Raw genomic sequence first — 15,502 nt, forward strand, 5'->3', positions numbered from 1 at the left:
ATCTCACTCAAAGCCGCTCAACTACATGGAAACTGAACAACCTGCTCCTGAATGACTACTGGGTACATAACGAAATGAAGGCAGAAATAAAGATGTTCTTTGAAACCAACGAGAACAAAGACACAACATACCAGAATCTCTGGGACGCATTCAAAGCAGTGTGTAGAGGGAAATTTATAGCACTAAATGCCCACAAGAGAAAGCAGGAAAGATCCAAAATTGACACCCTAACATCACAATTAAAAGAACTAGAAAAGCAAGAGCAAACACATTCAAAAGCTAGCAGAAGGCAAGAAATAACTAAAATCAGAGCAGAACTGAAGGAAATAGAGACACAAAAAACCCTTCAAAAAATCAATGAATCCAGAAGCTGGTTTTTTGAAAGGATCAACAAAATTGATAGACCGCTAGCAAGACTAATAAAGAAAAAAAGAGAGAAGAATCAAATAGACACAATAAGAAATGATAAAGGGGATATCACCACCGATCCCACAGAAATACAAACTACCATCAGAGAATACTACAAACACCTCTACGCAAATAAACTAGAAAATCTAGAAGAAATGGATACATTCCTCGACACATACACTCTCCCAAGACTAAATCAGGAAGAAGTTGAATCTCTGAATAGACCAATAACAGGAGCTGAAATTGTGGCAATAATCAATAGTTTACCAACCAAAAAGAGTCCAGGACCAGATGGATTCACAGCCGAATTCTACCAGAGGTACAAGGAGGAACTGGTACCATTCCTTCTGAAACTATTCCAATCAATAGAAAAAGAGGGAATCCTCCCTAACTCATTTTATGAGGCCAGCATCATTCTGATACCAAAGCCGGGCAGAGACACAACCAAAAAAGAGAATTTTAGACCAATATCCTTGATGAACATTGATGCAAAAATCCTCAATAAAATACTGGCAAACCGAATCCAGCCACACATCAAAAAGCTTATCCACCATGATCAAGTGGGCTTCATCCCTGGGATGCAAGGCTGGTTCAATATACGCAAATCAATAAATGTAATCCAGCATATAAACAGAGCCAAAGACAAAAACCACATGATTATCTCAATAGATGCAGAAAAAGCCTTTGACAAAATTCAACAACCCTTCATGCTAAAAACTCTCAATAAATTAGGTATTGATGGGACGTATTTCAAAATAATAAGAGCTATCTATGACAAACCCACAGCCAATATCATAGTGAATGGGCAAAAACTGGAAGCATTCCCTTTGAAAACTGGCACAAGACAGGGATGCCCTCTCTCACCGCTCCTATTCAACATAGTGTTGGAAGTTCTGGCCAGGGCAGTCAGGCAGGAGAAGGAAATAAAGGGTATTCAATTAGGAAAAGAGGAAGTCAAATTGTCCCTGTTTGCAGACGACATGATTGTTTATCTAGAAAACCCCATCGTCTCAGCCCAAAATCTCCTTAAGCTGATAAGCAACTTCAGCAAAGTCTCAGGATACAAAATCAATGTACAAAAATCACAAGCATTCCTATACACCAACAACAGACAAACAGAGAGCCAAATCATGAGTGAACTCCCATTCACAATTGCTTCAAAGAGAATAAAATACCTAGGAATCCAACTTACAAGGGATGTGAAGGACCTCTTCAAGGAGAACTACAAACCACTGCTCAAGGAAATAAAAGAGGATACAAACAAATGGAAGAACATTCCATGCTCATGGGTAGGAAGAATCAATATCGTGAAAATGGCCATACTGCCCAAGGTAATTTACAGATTCAATGCCATCCCCATCAAGCTACCAATGACTTTCTTCACAGATTTGGAAAAAACTACTTTAAAGTTCATATGGAACCAAAAAAGAGCCCGCATCGCCAAGTCAATCCTAAGCCAAAAGAACAAAGCTGGAGGCATCACACTACCTGACTTCAAACTATACTACAAGGCTACAGTAACCAAAACAGCATGGTACTGGTACCAAAACAGAGATATAGATCAATGGAACAGAACAGAGCCCTCAGAAATAACACCACTTACCTACAACTATCTGATCTTTGACAAACCTGAGAAAAACAAGCAATGGGGAAAGGATTCCCTATTTAATAAATGGTGCTGGGAAAACTGGCTAGCCATATGTAGAAAGCTGAAACTGGATCCCTTCCTTACACCTTATACAAAAATCAATTCAAGATGGATTACCCTTCCTTACACCTTATACAAAAATCAATTCAAGATGGATTAAAGATTTAAACGTTAGACCTAAAACCATAAAAACCCTAGAAGAAAACCTAGGCATTACCATTCAGGACATAGGCGTGGGCAAGGACTTCATGTCCAAAACACCAAAAGCAATGGCAACAAAAGCCAAAATTGACAAATGGGATCTAATTAAACTAAGGAGCTTCTGCACAGCAAAAGAAACTACCATCAGAGTGAACAGGCAACCTACAACATGGGAGAAAATTTTCGCAACCTACTCATCTGACAAAGGGCTAATATCCAGAATCTATAATGAACTCAAACAAATTTACAAGAAAAAAACAAACAACCCCATCAAAAAGTGGGCGAAGGACATGAACAGACACTTCTCAAAAGAAGACATTTATGCAGCCAAAAAACACATGAAAAAATGCTCATCATCACTGGCCATCAGAGAAATGCAAATCAAAACCACTATGAGATATCATCTCACACCAGTTAGAATGGCAATCATTAAAAAGTCAGGAAACAACAGGTGCTGGAGAGGATGTGGAGAAATAGGAACACTTTTACACTGTTGGTGGGACTGTAAAGTAGTTCAACCATTGTGGAAGTCAGTGTGGCGATTCCTCAGGGATCTAGAACTAGAAATACCATTTGACCCAGCCATCCCATTACTGGGTATATACCCAAATGACTATAAATCATGCTGCTATAAAGACACATGCACACGTATGTTTATTGCGGCATTATTCACAATAGCAAAGACTTGGAACCAACCCAAATGTCCAACAATGATAGACTGGATTAAGAAAATGTGGCACATATACACCATGGAATACTATGCAGCCATAAAAAATGATGAGTTCATGTCCTTCGTAGGGACATGGATGAAACTGGAAACCATCATTCTCAGTAAACTATCGCAAGAACAAAAAACCAAACACCGCATATTCTCACTCATAGGTGGGAATTGAACAATGAGATCACATGGACACAGGAAGGGGAATATCACACTCTGGGGACTGTGGTGGGGAGGGGGGAGGGGGGAAGGATAGCATTGGGAGATATATCTAATGCTAGATGACGAGTTAGTGGGTGCAGCGCACCAGCATGGCACATGTATACATATGTAACTAACCTGCACAGTGTGCACATGTACCCTAAAACTTAAAGTATAATAAAAAATTAAAAAAAAAAAAGAAAGCAAGAAAAGAGGCAAAAAAAAAAGAATATGCACTTTTCTAAGAGAGTTATAAATCCTCTAAACATGATTAATTTGATAAATAATCCTCATTTCAATATATGAGATCATTTTATTTAGTTTTTGTTTAAATAAGCCTCATTACTTTACAGTAATTTTTTTATTATACTTCAAGTTCTGGGATACATGTGCAGAATGTGCAGGTTTGTTACATAGGTATACATGTGCCATGGTGGTTTGCTGCACCCAACAACCCATCATCTACATTAGGTATTTCTCCTAATGCTTTCCCTTCCCTTGTCCCCCTACTCCCTGACAGGCCCCAGTGTGTGATGTTCCCCTCCCTGTGTCCATGTGCTCTCACTGTTCAACTCCCACTTATGAGTGAGAACATGCAGTGTTTGGTTTTCTGTTCCTGTGTTAGTTTGCTGAGAATGATGGTTTCCAGCTTCATCCATGTCGCCACAAAGGACATGAACTCATTCTTTTTTATGGCTGCATAGTATTCCATGGTGTATATGTGCCACATTTTCTTTATCCAGTCTAACATGGATGGGCATTTAGGTTGGTTCCAAGTCTTTGCTATTGTGAATAGTGCTGCAATAAACATATGTGTGCATGTGTCTCTATGGCAGAATGATTTATAATCCTTTGGGTATATACCCAGTAATGGGGTTGCTGGGTCAAACGGTATTTCTGGTTCTAGATCCTTGAGGAATTGCCACACTGTCTTCCACAATGTTTGAACTAATTTACACTCCCACCAACAATTAGTAATTTTTAAATTTTGTGGAATAGTGAAAAATTGAGGTTGAAAATATAGAGCCAGGACCAAAGTAGGGAAAGCCAAGCAGAGAAATTTGTACAGGATGTAGTCAACAATAGATAGGAGGTTGAAACTTTTAGAAAAGTAGCATGAGAAAAACACAGGGCTTGGGATATTAGTCTAACAATAATTTTTAATGGCATAGGAGAAAGGCAGGTATATCCATCAGTGGGACATGTGGGGAGACATCGAGGTAGTTGATCTGAGTATGGTAACTTCTCAAAGACAGGCCTTTCTAAACCATATTTTTAAAAATTTGAATGCATCTATCAAAAGCACTTGTGATTTGGATCAAGAACCTGGAGACTTGGCCTTAAAAACAAGAAATTCAGCACAATGACAGATGTTTTTTTTAAAAAATAATTATTTTAGATTCAAGGGGTACATGTGTATGTTTGTTAACATGGTATTATGTACTAGTGGGAATTGGGCTGCTAGTGTACCCATTGCCCAAATAATGAATATAGTATCCAATAGGTAATTTTTCAACCCTCACCCCCCTCCCATTCTCCCCCTTTTTGCGGTGTACTTATTGTTGGAGTGTACTTACTGTGTACTTATTGCTTAGCTCCCACGTGTAGGTAAGAACATGCAGTATTTGATTTTCTGTTTCTGAGTTAGTTCACTGAGGATAATGGCCTCCAGCTCCATCCAGGCTGCGGTAGAGGGCATGATTTCATTCTTTTTTATGGCTGTGACAGATTGATTTTTGTTTTTGTGTTTTTTCGGTTGGTTTTTTGTTTTTGGTTTTTTTTTATTTTTTATTTTATTATTTATTATTTTTTGAGAAAGGGTCTCTCTGTATCACCCAGGCTGGAGTGCATTGGCACAATCATAGCTCACTGCAGCCTCAACCTCCGGAGCCCAAGTGATCCTCCCACCTCAGCTTCCTGAGTAGCTGGGACTATAGGCTTGTGCCACCATGCCTGGCTAATTTTTTAATTTTTCTTTCTTTTTTTTTTGATACGGGGTCTCAATTTGTTACCCAGGCTGGTCTCAGACTCCTGGCCTTAAGAGATCCTTTCACCTCAGCCTCCCAAAATGGTGGGATTACAGGCGTGAGCCACCACTCCCTGCCCAGATATTTTAAAAGATACACTGACATACAAAAAAGCAGACCACCTAACCCTGGAAGGTCTATTTCAATCTAATAATGTAATGGAGGAGTATGTTCTGATGCCATGGCGAGCATGGCAAATTAGAGTAGGGCAGCCTTATTCAGGAAGTGAGGCAGTTTACTCTGACAATAACAGCTGCCATTTATGGAGTCACTAGGCAAGGTGTTTGTCTACATAGATTGTCATATTTAATCTTCACAGCAACTCTACATGGTAAGGATTGTTACATATATTTTACAAAAAAAAAAAAAAAAGAAAGTGACATTCAGTGTGGTTTAATAATTTGCCAAGTTTGCACCAGTGTGTGTTATGGTACAAAGTCAAACCTAGATCTATCTACCTCCAAAGCACATGCAGTTTCTATCCAGCTTGAATGATATAATAAGGGCATAGACTAGAGTGCTGGCAGTGGGAGTGGTAAGAGGTGAATCCAAAAGGCAGTTTAAAAGGAATAAATATTAGGACTTAGTGGCTAATTAGATGTAAAATAAAGAGAAAAACTGTCCCAGATGTTTTTATAATTTCACTGGGAGATTGGGCAAGAGGAGGTACTAAAGCTAAAGTCATTGGGAAATGTTGCTCATTTGGGAGTAGAGAAAGATCAGCTTGTGTTGTAACAATTTTGATGCACTAAAAATAGAAACTTTTTCTAGCAATAGTACTGGACCACAAGTCAGGACTAGAGATACATTATTTTAGAATGATCACAATGGAAGTGACAGGTGAAGTCATAAATGTATGTGCTTACTTAAAAGTAAGCACACAGAAAGATGAATGAAAGGCTGAAAAGAGCTTTGAAGACATTCTACCCCTTTCTCTATATCCTTGTCAGCATTTATGATTGCCTGTCTTTTGGATAAAAGCCATTTTTACTGGGGTGAGATGATATCTCATTTGTATTTCCCTTATGATTAGTAATGCTGAGCATTTTTCCATATACCTGTTGACCATTTGTATTTCTTCTTTTGAGAAATGTCTATGCAGACCTTTTTCCTGTTGAGTTGTTTGGGCTCCTTATATATTCTGGTTATTAATCCCTTGTCAGATGGGTAGTTTACAAATACTTTCTCCCATTCTGTAAGCTATCTCTTCACTTCGTTGATTGTTTCCTTTGCTGTTCAGGAGCTTTTTAGCTTGATGCAATCCCATTTGTCCATTTTTGCTTTGGTTGCCTGTGCTTTTGAGGTATTACACAAGAAATCTTTGTCAAGTCCATTTTGATTTTATTTTTGTATATGATGAGAGATAGGGGTCAAGTTTCATTTCTTCTGCATATGGATATCCAGTTTTCCACCCACCATTTATTGAAGAGACTGTCTTTTCCCCAATGTGTGTTCTTAGCACCTTTGTTAAAAATGAGTTGACTGTAAATGTGTGGATTTATTTCTGAGTTCTCTATTCTGTTCCCTTGGTCTATGTGTCTGTCTTTATGCCAGTTCTTAAGAGGACACTAGCCATATTAAATTAATGCTCATCCCAATGACCTCATTTAACCTTAATTATCTTTTTAAAGACCCTGTCTCCAAATACAGTCACATTTTGAGGTACTGGAGGTTAGGATTTTCACATATGAATTGGAGGGGGACACAATTCAGCACATAATAATCAAGGAGAATGAATATTGACTGAAATGTAGTATGGCATACTAGAAAGATAATTGAGCTTAAAATGTAAAAGGTCTAAGTTAGGCCTGATATTGCCATTTTTATGTCTTTGAGAAAGCCACTTAATTTCTCTGACCCTCAATTTTCTGATTAGAAAAAAGAGATAAAATATTTCCCCTGTAGTATTTTGAGACTCTAATAGAAAATACTGTACATATAAAAGCATTTTGTAAATTGGAGAGTCTTCATATAAGTTATCATTAATATTTATATAGCTATTGATAGCTACAATAGAGAGAAATCATAGGTTTATAAATAAGGTTTAGAGTTTTGAAGAATTAAATGAACTTTGATGTGTTTAATATGATTGCAGTGCAAAAATATGAGAAAGAATAGCATAATTAATGTGTATTCTTCTAACATAATACAACAAATTAGTCTATTTTAAGAAATAATTAAATATACTATTGTAATATCTATTAGAGTACTAATATACTCAGGAAGCATATCTTCTGCAGCAGTTTTCTATATCTACTTTTGTCAATACCAACTATTTTAACACTTAATTACCAAACAGACATATTAGATCAATTCAGTACATTCTGTACATCACATCCTGATCTTTCAAATTCACAAATGAGAAATTTTAGCAAATATTATTTTATGATGATGCTACCTTCCTGTAAATTACATTTCAATTTCTCTTTGGAAATAAGTTTCTTGAATCCTTTACTTCTTTTGACAAATCATCTGATTAAAAAATATTTAAATGTAAGTAGATATCCTTTACTTCAGGAAGTTTGGGCTCACTTGATATATCATGACTTATCTCTTTTTAGGTAATGAAATCAGCCAAGTTGAAGGGCTTGACAACTTAGTAGTCCTTCAGGAATTGGTAGTGGACCATAACCGCATCCGATCATTTAATGACAGTGCTTTTGCCAAACCAAGTTCTTTATTGGCACTTCACTTGGAGGAAAACAGACTACGAGAACTGGGCAAATTACAATCTTTGGTAAAACTAGAGAAACTCTTCCTAGGATATAATAAAATCCAGGTAACATTATTATTTTTTTATTATGGGATTTACAAGCTTTAGTTTCTCTGAGTTCTGAGCATAAAGCTTCCAAACACATCAATGAAAATGTTGCTAGTATATTATTTATCACTTATATACCATCTATATTTCAAGTCATAGAAATAGTCTGTGATGCAGAAATATCCACCCTACTTCTAGACTTCAGAACTGGACAAAGCAACATGCACAAGCTCATTAACAAAGATTAGTTCTACGTGTTCTAAGGCTCTTCTCATCAGTCCTCTCTGAGAGTTCTCATTTGTTCCTTGACTGCTCTTGGTCCAAGTTGTTTCTGAATCTCGATTCCGAACTTCCTTTGGCCCCTTAAACTTGTCATATGTACTTGTTCTACCCGGCATTTGAATCAACTCCTGATAATGGACTTTGACTTGGCTTAATATTTTATCTCTCCCCACTCAAGGCTTCCTTAGATAGGATCCTGGCTTAGTTTTACCTGCTCAGAATTTAACCTGTTACTTTTAGGTCACTGCCCCAACTGAACTGCTCAGACTCTCTCCTGAGATAGCATACAGATAAGAGTTGAAGACGTAACCTTATACAGCCCTCACATTTCTCTTAGCATTTCTGTGGTGGTCTGTTAGCTCTCCTTTTACCAACTTTTCTACTTCTGCCAATACCTCTAAGATAGCCTCAAAGACAGACTGAACTCTGGACTACCCGCCAAGGGCAGAGACCAAGTCTATCTTGTCCACATTTCTATCAGTATATAGCATAGTACCCGGTACATAATAGGTACTCCATAAATGTTTGTTTGTGGCTCTGTTTGCTATAGAGTTCAGGAAGCCTTTTCTGGGGGAGATTTTTTTAAAGCCCTGAACAAGGTTAGAAGGAAATCATGAGCCATGCTCCTTTCTACAAAGTAATTAGGGAATGTACATACAGATAAAAATAGTATACAACTAATTTATACAGATTCAAACATTCATCTGAGAAAAGCCTGCCAAAACTGGGGATGATTCTTCCTAAGATTTATCCAGAAGAAATCTAAATTAGGAAAATTGCCCTTCTATGGAGATCTTTCCAGTGACAGCAACTGAACTGCAAAAAAGACTGTCAAATCAGACTTAACAGTCATCAGAGATCTTACCTGGTATCAAGCTTTATAAATAATTTCAGTGACACACAGGGCCCAGGACATGCCTAGTGCCTTCTCAGGCCCTTCCTTCCCACATCACACACACCATCGAGCTTAGAATAAAATGTGAGATCTTCAAGTGAGATTCCATGAGGTGATCTTATATAGTAGGGGAGTGTTTCATTTATGAAACATCTCCATTTTAAACTTGAAATTATGTGACATTTTATAGGGATCCATGCCTTATAATTCTATAGATTCTAGGTTTATTTATTATATGCAGTCCTTAATCAAGAAGATCTGCTAAGAGAATATAATAAATGAGGACCTTCTTCCTAGCAAGTATCATTGCTTTATTTGACAGGATGTCCAGTTACCAGATTAGACCTGGTAATCTGCTTTTCCACAAGAGTGTCCCTGCCCCACCTCTCTACTCCTCTATCCCTCTTAAGCAAATGAATGGATAGAGATAAGCCAGTATAACAACCATACTTAGTCAAGCTTATTTATTTTCAAAATCTAATATAGCTAAATGACAACTTATATATCATGAGAGATTCTACATATCATTGAATGAAGAAGTGAGCATTATTGATTATTTAATGACCAGCTCTTCTTTATTTTTATCCTTGAAATGGTATTTTCCATTGAATTTAGATTGATCATTTTGCCATTAAGCTTATTCTAACCATTAATATTATAGTACCTTAATGTGACCATACATTTAGCTGAGAAAAAAATGAACTCAGAGGAATAGGAAGGTTATGTTGGAAATTCTGTTGAATTCTACTGAAAACATATTGTCTTCAAACTTCTGAACTCTCACTTCAAATTTGATTTTTGAGAGAGATTCTATCTGTAGAGTCATACCAACATGGGCAGGCTGATACCAGCATTAATTTCAACAAAGGGACAATCAGATTGCAAACTTTGGGTTGATAAAGATTGATAGAAGGGAGAAAGCCTAGAAAAATTAACAAAGGAACAATATTTCAAGTGAAGGTATATGCAGCCCCTCACATCCTTCAGAAGCTATATCCTTGATAAAATATAATACATACCCTTGATTCTGGTGTGATGTTTTTTACTTAGCCATCATGTCCAATAATGTAGATTTAGCAAATTGTTGTCTATCGTCTTGCTTCTAAAGGAAGAATCACAGAAACACAATTGAAAGATTCATTATTTAATTCACCTTGATAGTCCTGTTTGATCCCTGTGTGTAAATGATTCCCCTACCTGGCATCCAGCTACTCTGTCTACTTTTAAACATATAATTAATCACCTGAAGCTGAAAATAACCCCAAGAATAGTCTATTGCTATTTCCTGTCCTCAGCGAAGGCCCCAATCCAGGCACAATTATTATTATAACTGCTTTAGGTACTTATGCTGACATTGTAACAACCATTGGTATCCTGGTTAATGCTTAACAATTGGCTCTCCAAGAGGAAAAAAATCCCTAATTAGTAACATTTGCCAATTTCTGTGGTATAATTTCTTCTGTTATAGCCAATTTCAGGCTAACACACCATCTCACAAAATTCCTAAAAATTTACCAATTGACTTTTTGTGAGCCAGTAGCAGCACACTACTGTAAAAAAAATGCTGCATATTAAAAATGGGAAGCCATCAGCCCTCTCCCCACAATTATGGACATATTAGTTTCCCTGATGTCTCTTTAAAAGTTTATGCCATCATTATCTTCTACAGATTTAATAGTCTATTTCCCATATTAACATTTTCTGTGAAAAACAGACATTCTGATTAGGAATATTTCACTAGTGACTACTGTTGTGTTCAGTTTAATTTGAGAAAATAATGTAAGACTTTTCGCATGTCCATGATCACCGATCAGGCTTTGGTTCCACAGATAGAAACTGCTTGTGGGTAAAAATGCACAATATCTCTATAGATTTACAGATTTTTCAAAGCCCTCATTTATGATACTTCCAAAATTAAAATAGTAAAGATCAGTCATTTTAAAAATCAAATTCACTTCCACATGATCTAAAATAGGTCTAAATATTTTTACAGTTACTAGAAGAATTTGCTATATGTCCACTTGTAATTCCACAAAGGAATATAGGCATGTCAATAACTTTGTTGTGTTATATGAACTAGCAACAACCTTAGGCTGAGCTTGTTGGCTAAAGTTTGTCAGAAATAGCATTTTAGAAATAATTTTGCAAAAACTAAAATGTATTTGCAAACTTTCACCAATGTTAAATGGAAGCTAATAAATAATGTTATGCAATAGAGAAGGCAAATTATTTAACATGAGAAATAGTTTTTCAGCTATATATATTCCCAGCAAGTATATCAAGACGCAATCCACTCAATATTACACATTCCTTTATGGTTAAGGTTGTGTTTAATTATGTACCTTTAAAATTTTTAGATTCAATTCACCTTTTCCATACTTTCTGGTCAATGTGCTGGAGGAATTAACCAAATATAATCTGAGTCCTAGAATAAATCATAATTCTGAGAAAAAAATTTGGTCTTTTCTTGCAAGTGCTGCTATATAGCCAATTTTCCATGTTAGGCTGTTATCTTTGCCAATCATGTATTTGAAATCTACAGTACACAGCTCTGCCTTTATTCAAGAATACAGAATACTGTCACTCAAGCTCACTTCAGAGAATTCAATCATGAGCTAGCTGCAAACTAACACTTACATATAATTACTTCAAATTAGTCTATATTTTAAGATGTTGAGTCTAACCAAATAATAACTTACTGATTAACTTTTGAATAGGATATCACAGAACTGGAAAAACTTGACGTTATCTCTACTCTCAGGGAGCTTACAGTGTATGGCAATCCAGTGAGTATGTTACCATTCTAATTTACTGGTAGTTTTATAAAATTTATTTTTATATGGTATTAGAAAGGGATTTAATTTTATGTTTCTGTATGCATAGCCAGTCATCCCAGCCCAAATTTATTGACTTCTTCCAACTAATTACAGTGCAAACTGTTATTGTCATGTATAAATAAGGTCTGTTTCAGGTTTCAACATTGTATTCCTTGGCCTATTTTTCTATCCCTGTGCCAATATTATATAGTGTTAATTAATTAATGTTTTGTAGTAAGCCTTGATGTCTGGTAGAATAAGCACCTTTAATTCTTCCTCTTTCACCTCCTTCTCTTTCTCATTATTTCTTTCTCTTTCTTCACTGCCTTGGCTATTCTTGGCCCTTTACACTTTTCTATAAATTTTAGGAACTAACTCCTCAAGTTACATGAGAATCTTGTTGATATTTTAATTGGAATGACATTCAATTTATAAATTAGTTTGGGGAGACATTTGCAACCTTTCCTGTTGGAATCTTTGAGGGGACCCAATAAGTAGCACCCTTGTTCACCCAATTTCTAAACAGATTGAGAAATATGACAATGGAGAGGCAAAAATATCAGCTTAGCTTAGTGAGAAGTCAAAGGAGCATGTTATCAGATCTCAGAAATAGTCAATCATGATCACCCAGATATAGAAAATACTACACTGAGCTTTTTCCACACAGGAGGAGAGCTTCTCTTGGACAGCAAAACACATTCTTCCAGAACACTTTCCTCCCAAGAAGGGAGTTAAATCACTCCACTTCCCCTAGTAGAGAGGAAGTGAAGGGGTTGAGAAAACCCAGGAGAGCCACATCATAGAGCTACTTCCACCAAGAAGGAAATAGCAATAAACAGTATCCCCTAATATTTATAGTATTCAACCTTCGCATTCATAAACATATATATCACTCCATTTATTTCATGTCTTTGAATAAATATTTGTAATTTTCTCCATAAAGATTTTAATCATCTTTGGTTAGATTTATTGTTGTTTTAATTGCTTTTTAAAATAGTGTCTTTTTTATATTTTCCTAATTGTTTATTGCTGGAGTGTATACATTCTGATTTTTGTATATTGCTTTTCATCTAGGAATCTTGCTGAACCCTCTTTTTAATTCTAATGGTTTGTAAATTTTTGTGGATTTTCTCTATAGACTATTATCTGCAAATTTGACTATCATTTCTTTCCAATTCTCATATGTTTAATTTCCTTTGCTTCTCTTAGTGTGCTATCTAGGACCCCTAGTACAGTGTTGAATTAGAAGTACTTATAGTAAGTTACTAATTTCAAAAGAATGCTTTAAAGTTGTCACTACTTAATATGATGTTTTCAGTAGGTTATGGGAAGATAACCTATAAAAGTTTAAGGAAATTCCTTTCTAGTTCCAGTTTCCTACCGGTTTTGTCTTGAATGGGCATTGCCTTTTCAGTAATTGGTAATATAGTTTTTCTCTTTAATCTGTTAATATGGTAAATTACATTAATAGACTAGTGTTAAACCATCTTGAAATTCCTGGGATGAATACTTCTTGGTCATGTTTTATATTTTATTGGATTCAATTTGCTAATATTTTATGTAGCATATCTGTATCCATGGAAATAAGTAAAATTATCCTATAATTTTATCTTCTTTTAGTATTCTTTTCAACTCTCTCAAAGTTTTACTTGCTTCATAAAATAATTTGGGAGCATTCCCTCTTTCTCCAATCTATGGAGTTTTGATACTCAATGTCTCATATTCTTCTGGAAGGATAATTAAACCTTATCTCTAGAACTCTGGGCTTAATATTTTTTGAGGTTATATTTTAAACTACTTAAATTCTTTAATGGCTATAAAGCTAGTCACGTTTGTATTTCTTAAAAAGTTATTCTGAGAAGTTGTATTATCTAGAAAATTGGCCTTTTTATGTAATTTTTTTCTTTCTTTCTTTTTTTTTTTTTTTGAGACAGAGTCTCTCTCTGTCACCCAAGATGGAGTGCAGTGGCACAATCTCAGCTCACTGCAGCCTCTGCCTCCTGGGTTCAAGCAATTCTTCCTCAGCCTCCCGAGTAGCTGAGACTACAGATGCGTGCCTCCATGCCTGGCTAATTTTTTGTATTTTTAGTAGAGACAGAGTTTCACCATGTTGGCCAGCATGGTCTTAATCTCCTGACCTCATGATCCACCTGCCTCGGCCTCCCAAAGTGCTGGGATTACAGGTGTGAGCCACCGTGCTCGGCCTGTAAATTTTTAATGTATTGCTGTCATAGTACTTTCATGAATTGTTTTTCATTTATTTTTAAAAATTTGTATTGATGTAAAACATACATATACAATTTACCATGTTTACATTTTTAAATGTCCAGTTTAGTGGAAATAAATATATTTATATTCTTTATTATTCCTTTCATTCCCATCTCTCATCCCCGCTCCCCGTCCCAGACTCTGGTAACCACCAATCTAGTCTTTGTCTTTATGATATCCACTTTTTTAGCTCCCACATATGAGTGAGGACATGTGATATTTGTCTTTCTGTGCCTGGCTTATTTTACTTAACATAATGGTTTCCAATTCCATCCATATTGCTGCAAATAACAGGATTTCATTCTTTTTATGGCTGAATAATGTTCCATTGTGTAGCTATACCATATTTTCTTTATCCATTCATCCGCTGATGGGCACTTAGGTTGATTCCATATTTTGGCTATTATGAATAATGCTGCAATAAACATAGGAGTGCAGGTATCTCTTTGATGTATTGATTTCCTTCCTTTTAGATACATACCCAGTAGTGGAATGGCTGGATCACATGGAAGTTCTATTGTTAGTTTTTTAAGGAACCTCCATACTGTTTACCATAATGGTAATTTACATTCCCACCAACAGTGTACACAGGTTCCCCTTTCTCCACATCCTTACCAGCATCTGTTATTGCCTGTATTTTTGATATAAGCCATTTTAACTGGGGTAAAATGATACCACATTGTGGTTTGGTTTGCATTTCTCTGATTATTAGTGACTTTGAGTATTTTTTTTTTTTTTTGTAAACCTGTTGGCCATTTGTATGCCTTCTTTTGATAAATGTCTTTTCAGATCTTTTAACAGTTTTAAAATTTGATTATTTATTTTTTGCTGTTAAGTTGTTTGAGCTCTTATGTGTTCTGATTACTAATCCCTTGTCAGATGGATTGATTGCAAATATTTTCTCCCATTCTGTGGGTTGTAGCTTTACTTTGTTGATTATTTACTTTGCTGTACGGAAGCTTTTCAGCTTGATGTAATCCCATTTATCCATTTTTGCTTTGGTTGCCTGTGCTTTTGATGTCTTACACAATATTTGCCCAAATCAATGTCTTGGAGGATTTCACCAATGCTTTCTTCTAGTAGTTTCATAGTTTCAGGTCTTAGATTCAAGTCTTCAATCCATTTTGATTTTGTATATAGTGAGAGAGAGAAGTCAACTTTCATTCTCCTATACAGAGTTATCCACTTTTCCCAGAACTATTTATTAACAAGACTGTCATTTTCTTATTGTAAGTTCTTGGTGCTTTTGTCAAAGATGAATTGACTGTAAATGCATG

At 35.8% G+C, this 15,502-nt stretch overlaps 1 protein-coding gene across 4 annotated transcripts in view; it reads left to right on the forward strand.

The window, feature by feature from the left end:
- LRRC9 (leucine rich repeat containing 9) overlaps nt 1–15,502 on the forward strand; it is a 151,214-nt gene that overhangs the window by 100,434 nt on the left and 35,278 nt on the right. For all 4 annotated transcript variants that reach the window (XM_055097651.2, XM_055097652.1, XM_055097653.1 and 1 more), the window contains 2 exons: nt 7,765–7,982; nt 11,859–11,927. In XM_055097651.2, the coding sequence (XP_054953626.1) occupies nt 7,765–7,982; nt 11,859–11,927 (287 nt within the window). The remainder of the gene's footprint in view (nt 1–7,764; nt 7,983–11,858; nt 11,928–15,502) is intronic.

The sequence above is a fragment of the Pan paniscus genome, chromosome 15, assembly GCF_029289425.2.
Source record: "Pan paniscus chromosome 15, NHGRI_mPanPan1-v2.0_pri, whole genome shotgun sequence".
Taxonomy (NCBI): Eukaryota; Metazoa; Chordata; class Mammalia; order Primates; family Hominidae; genus Pan; species Pan paniscus.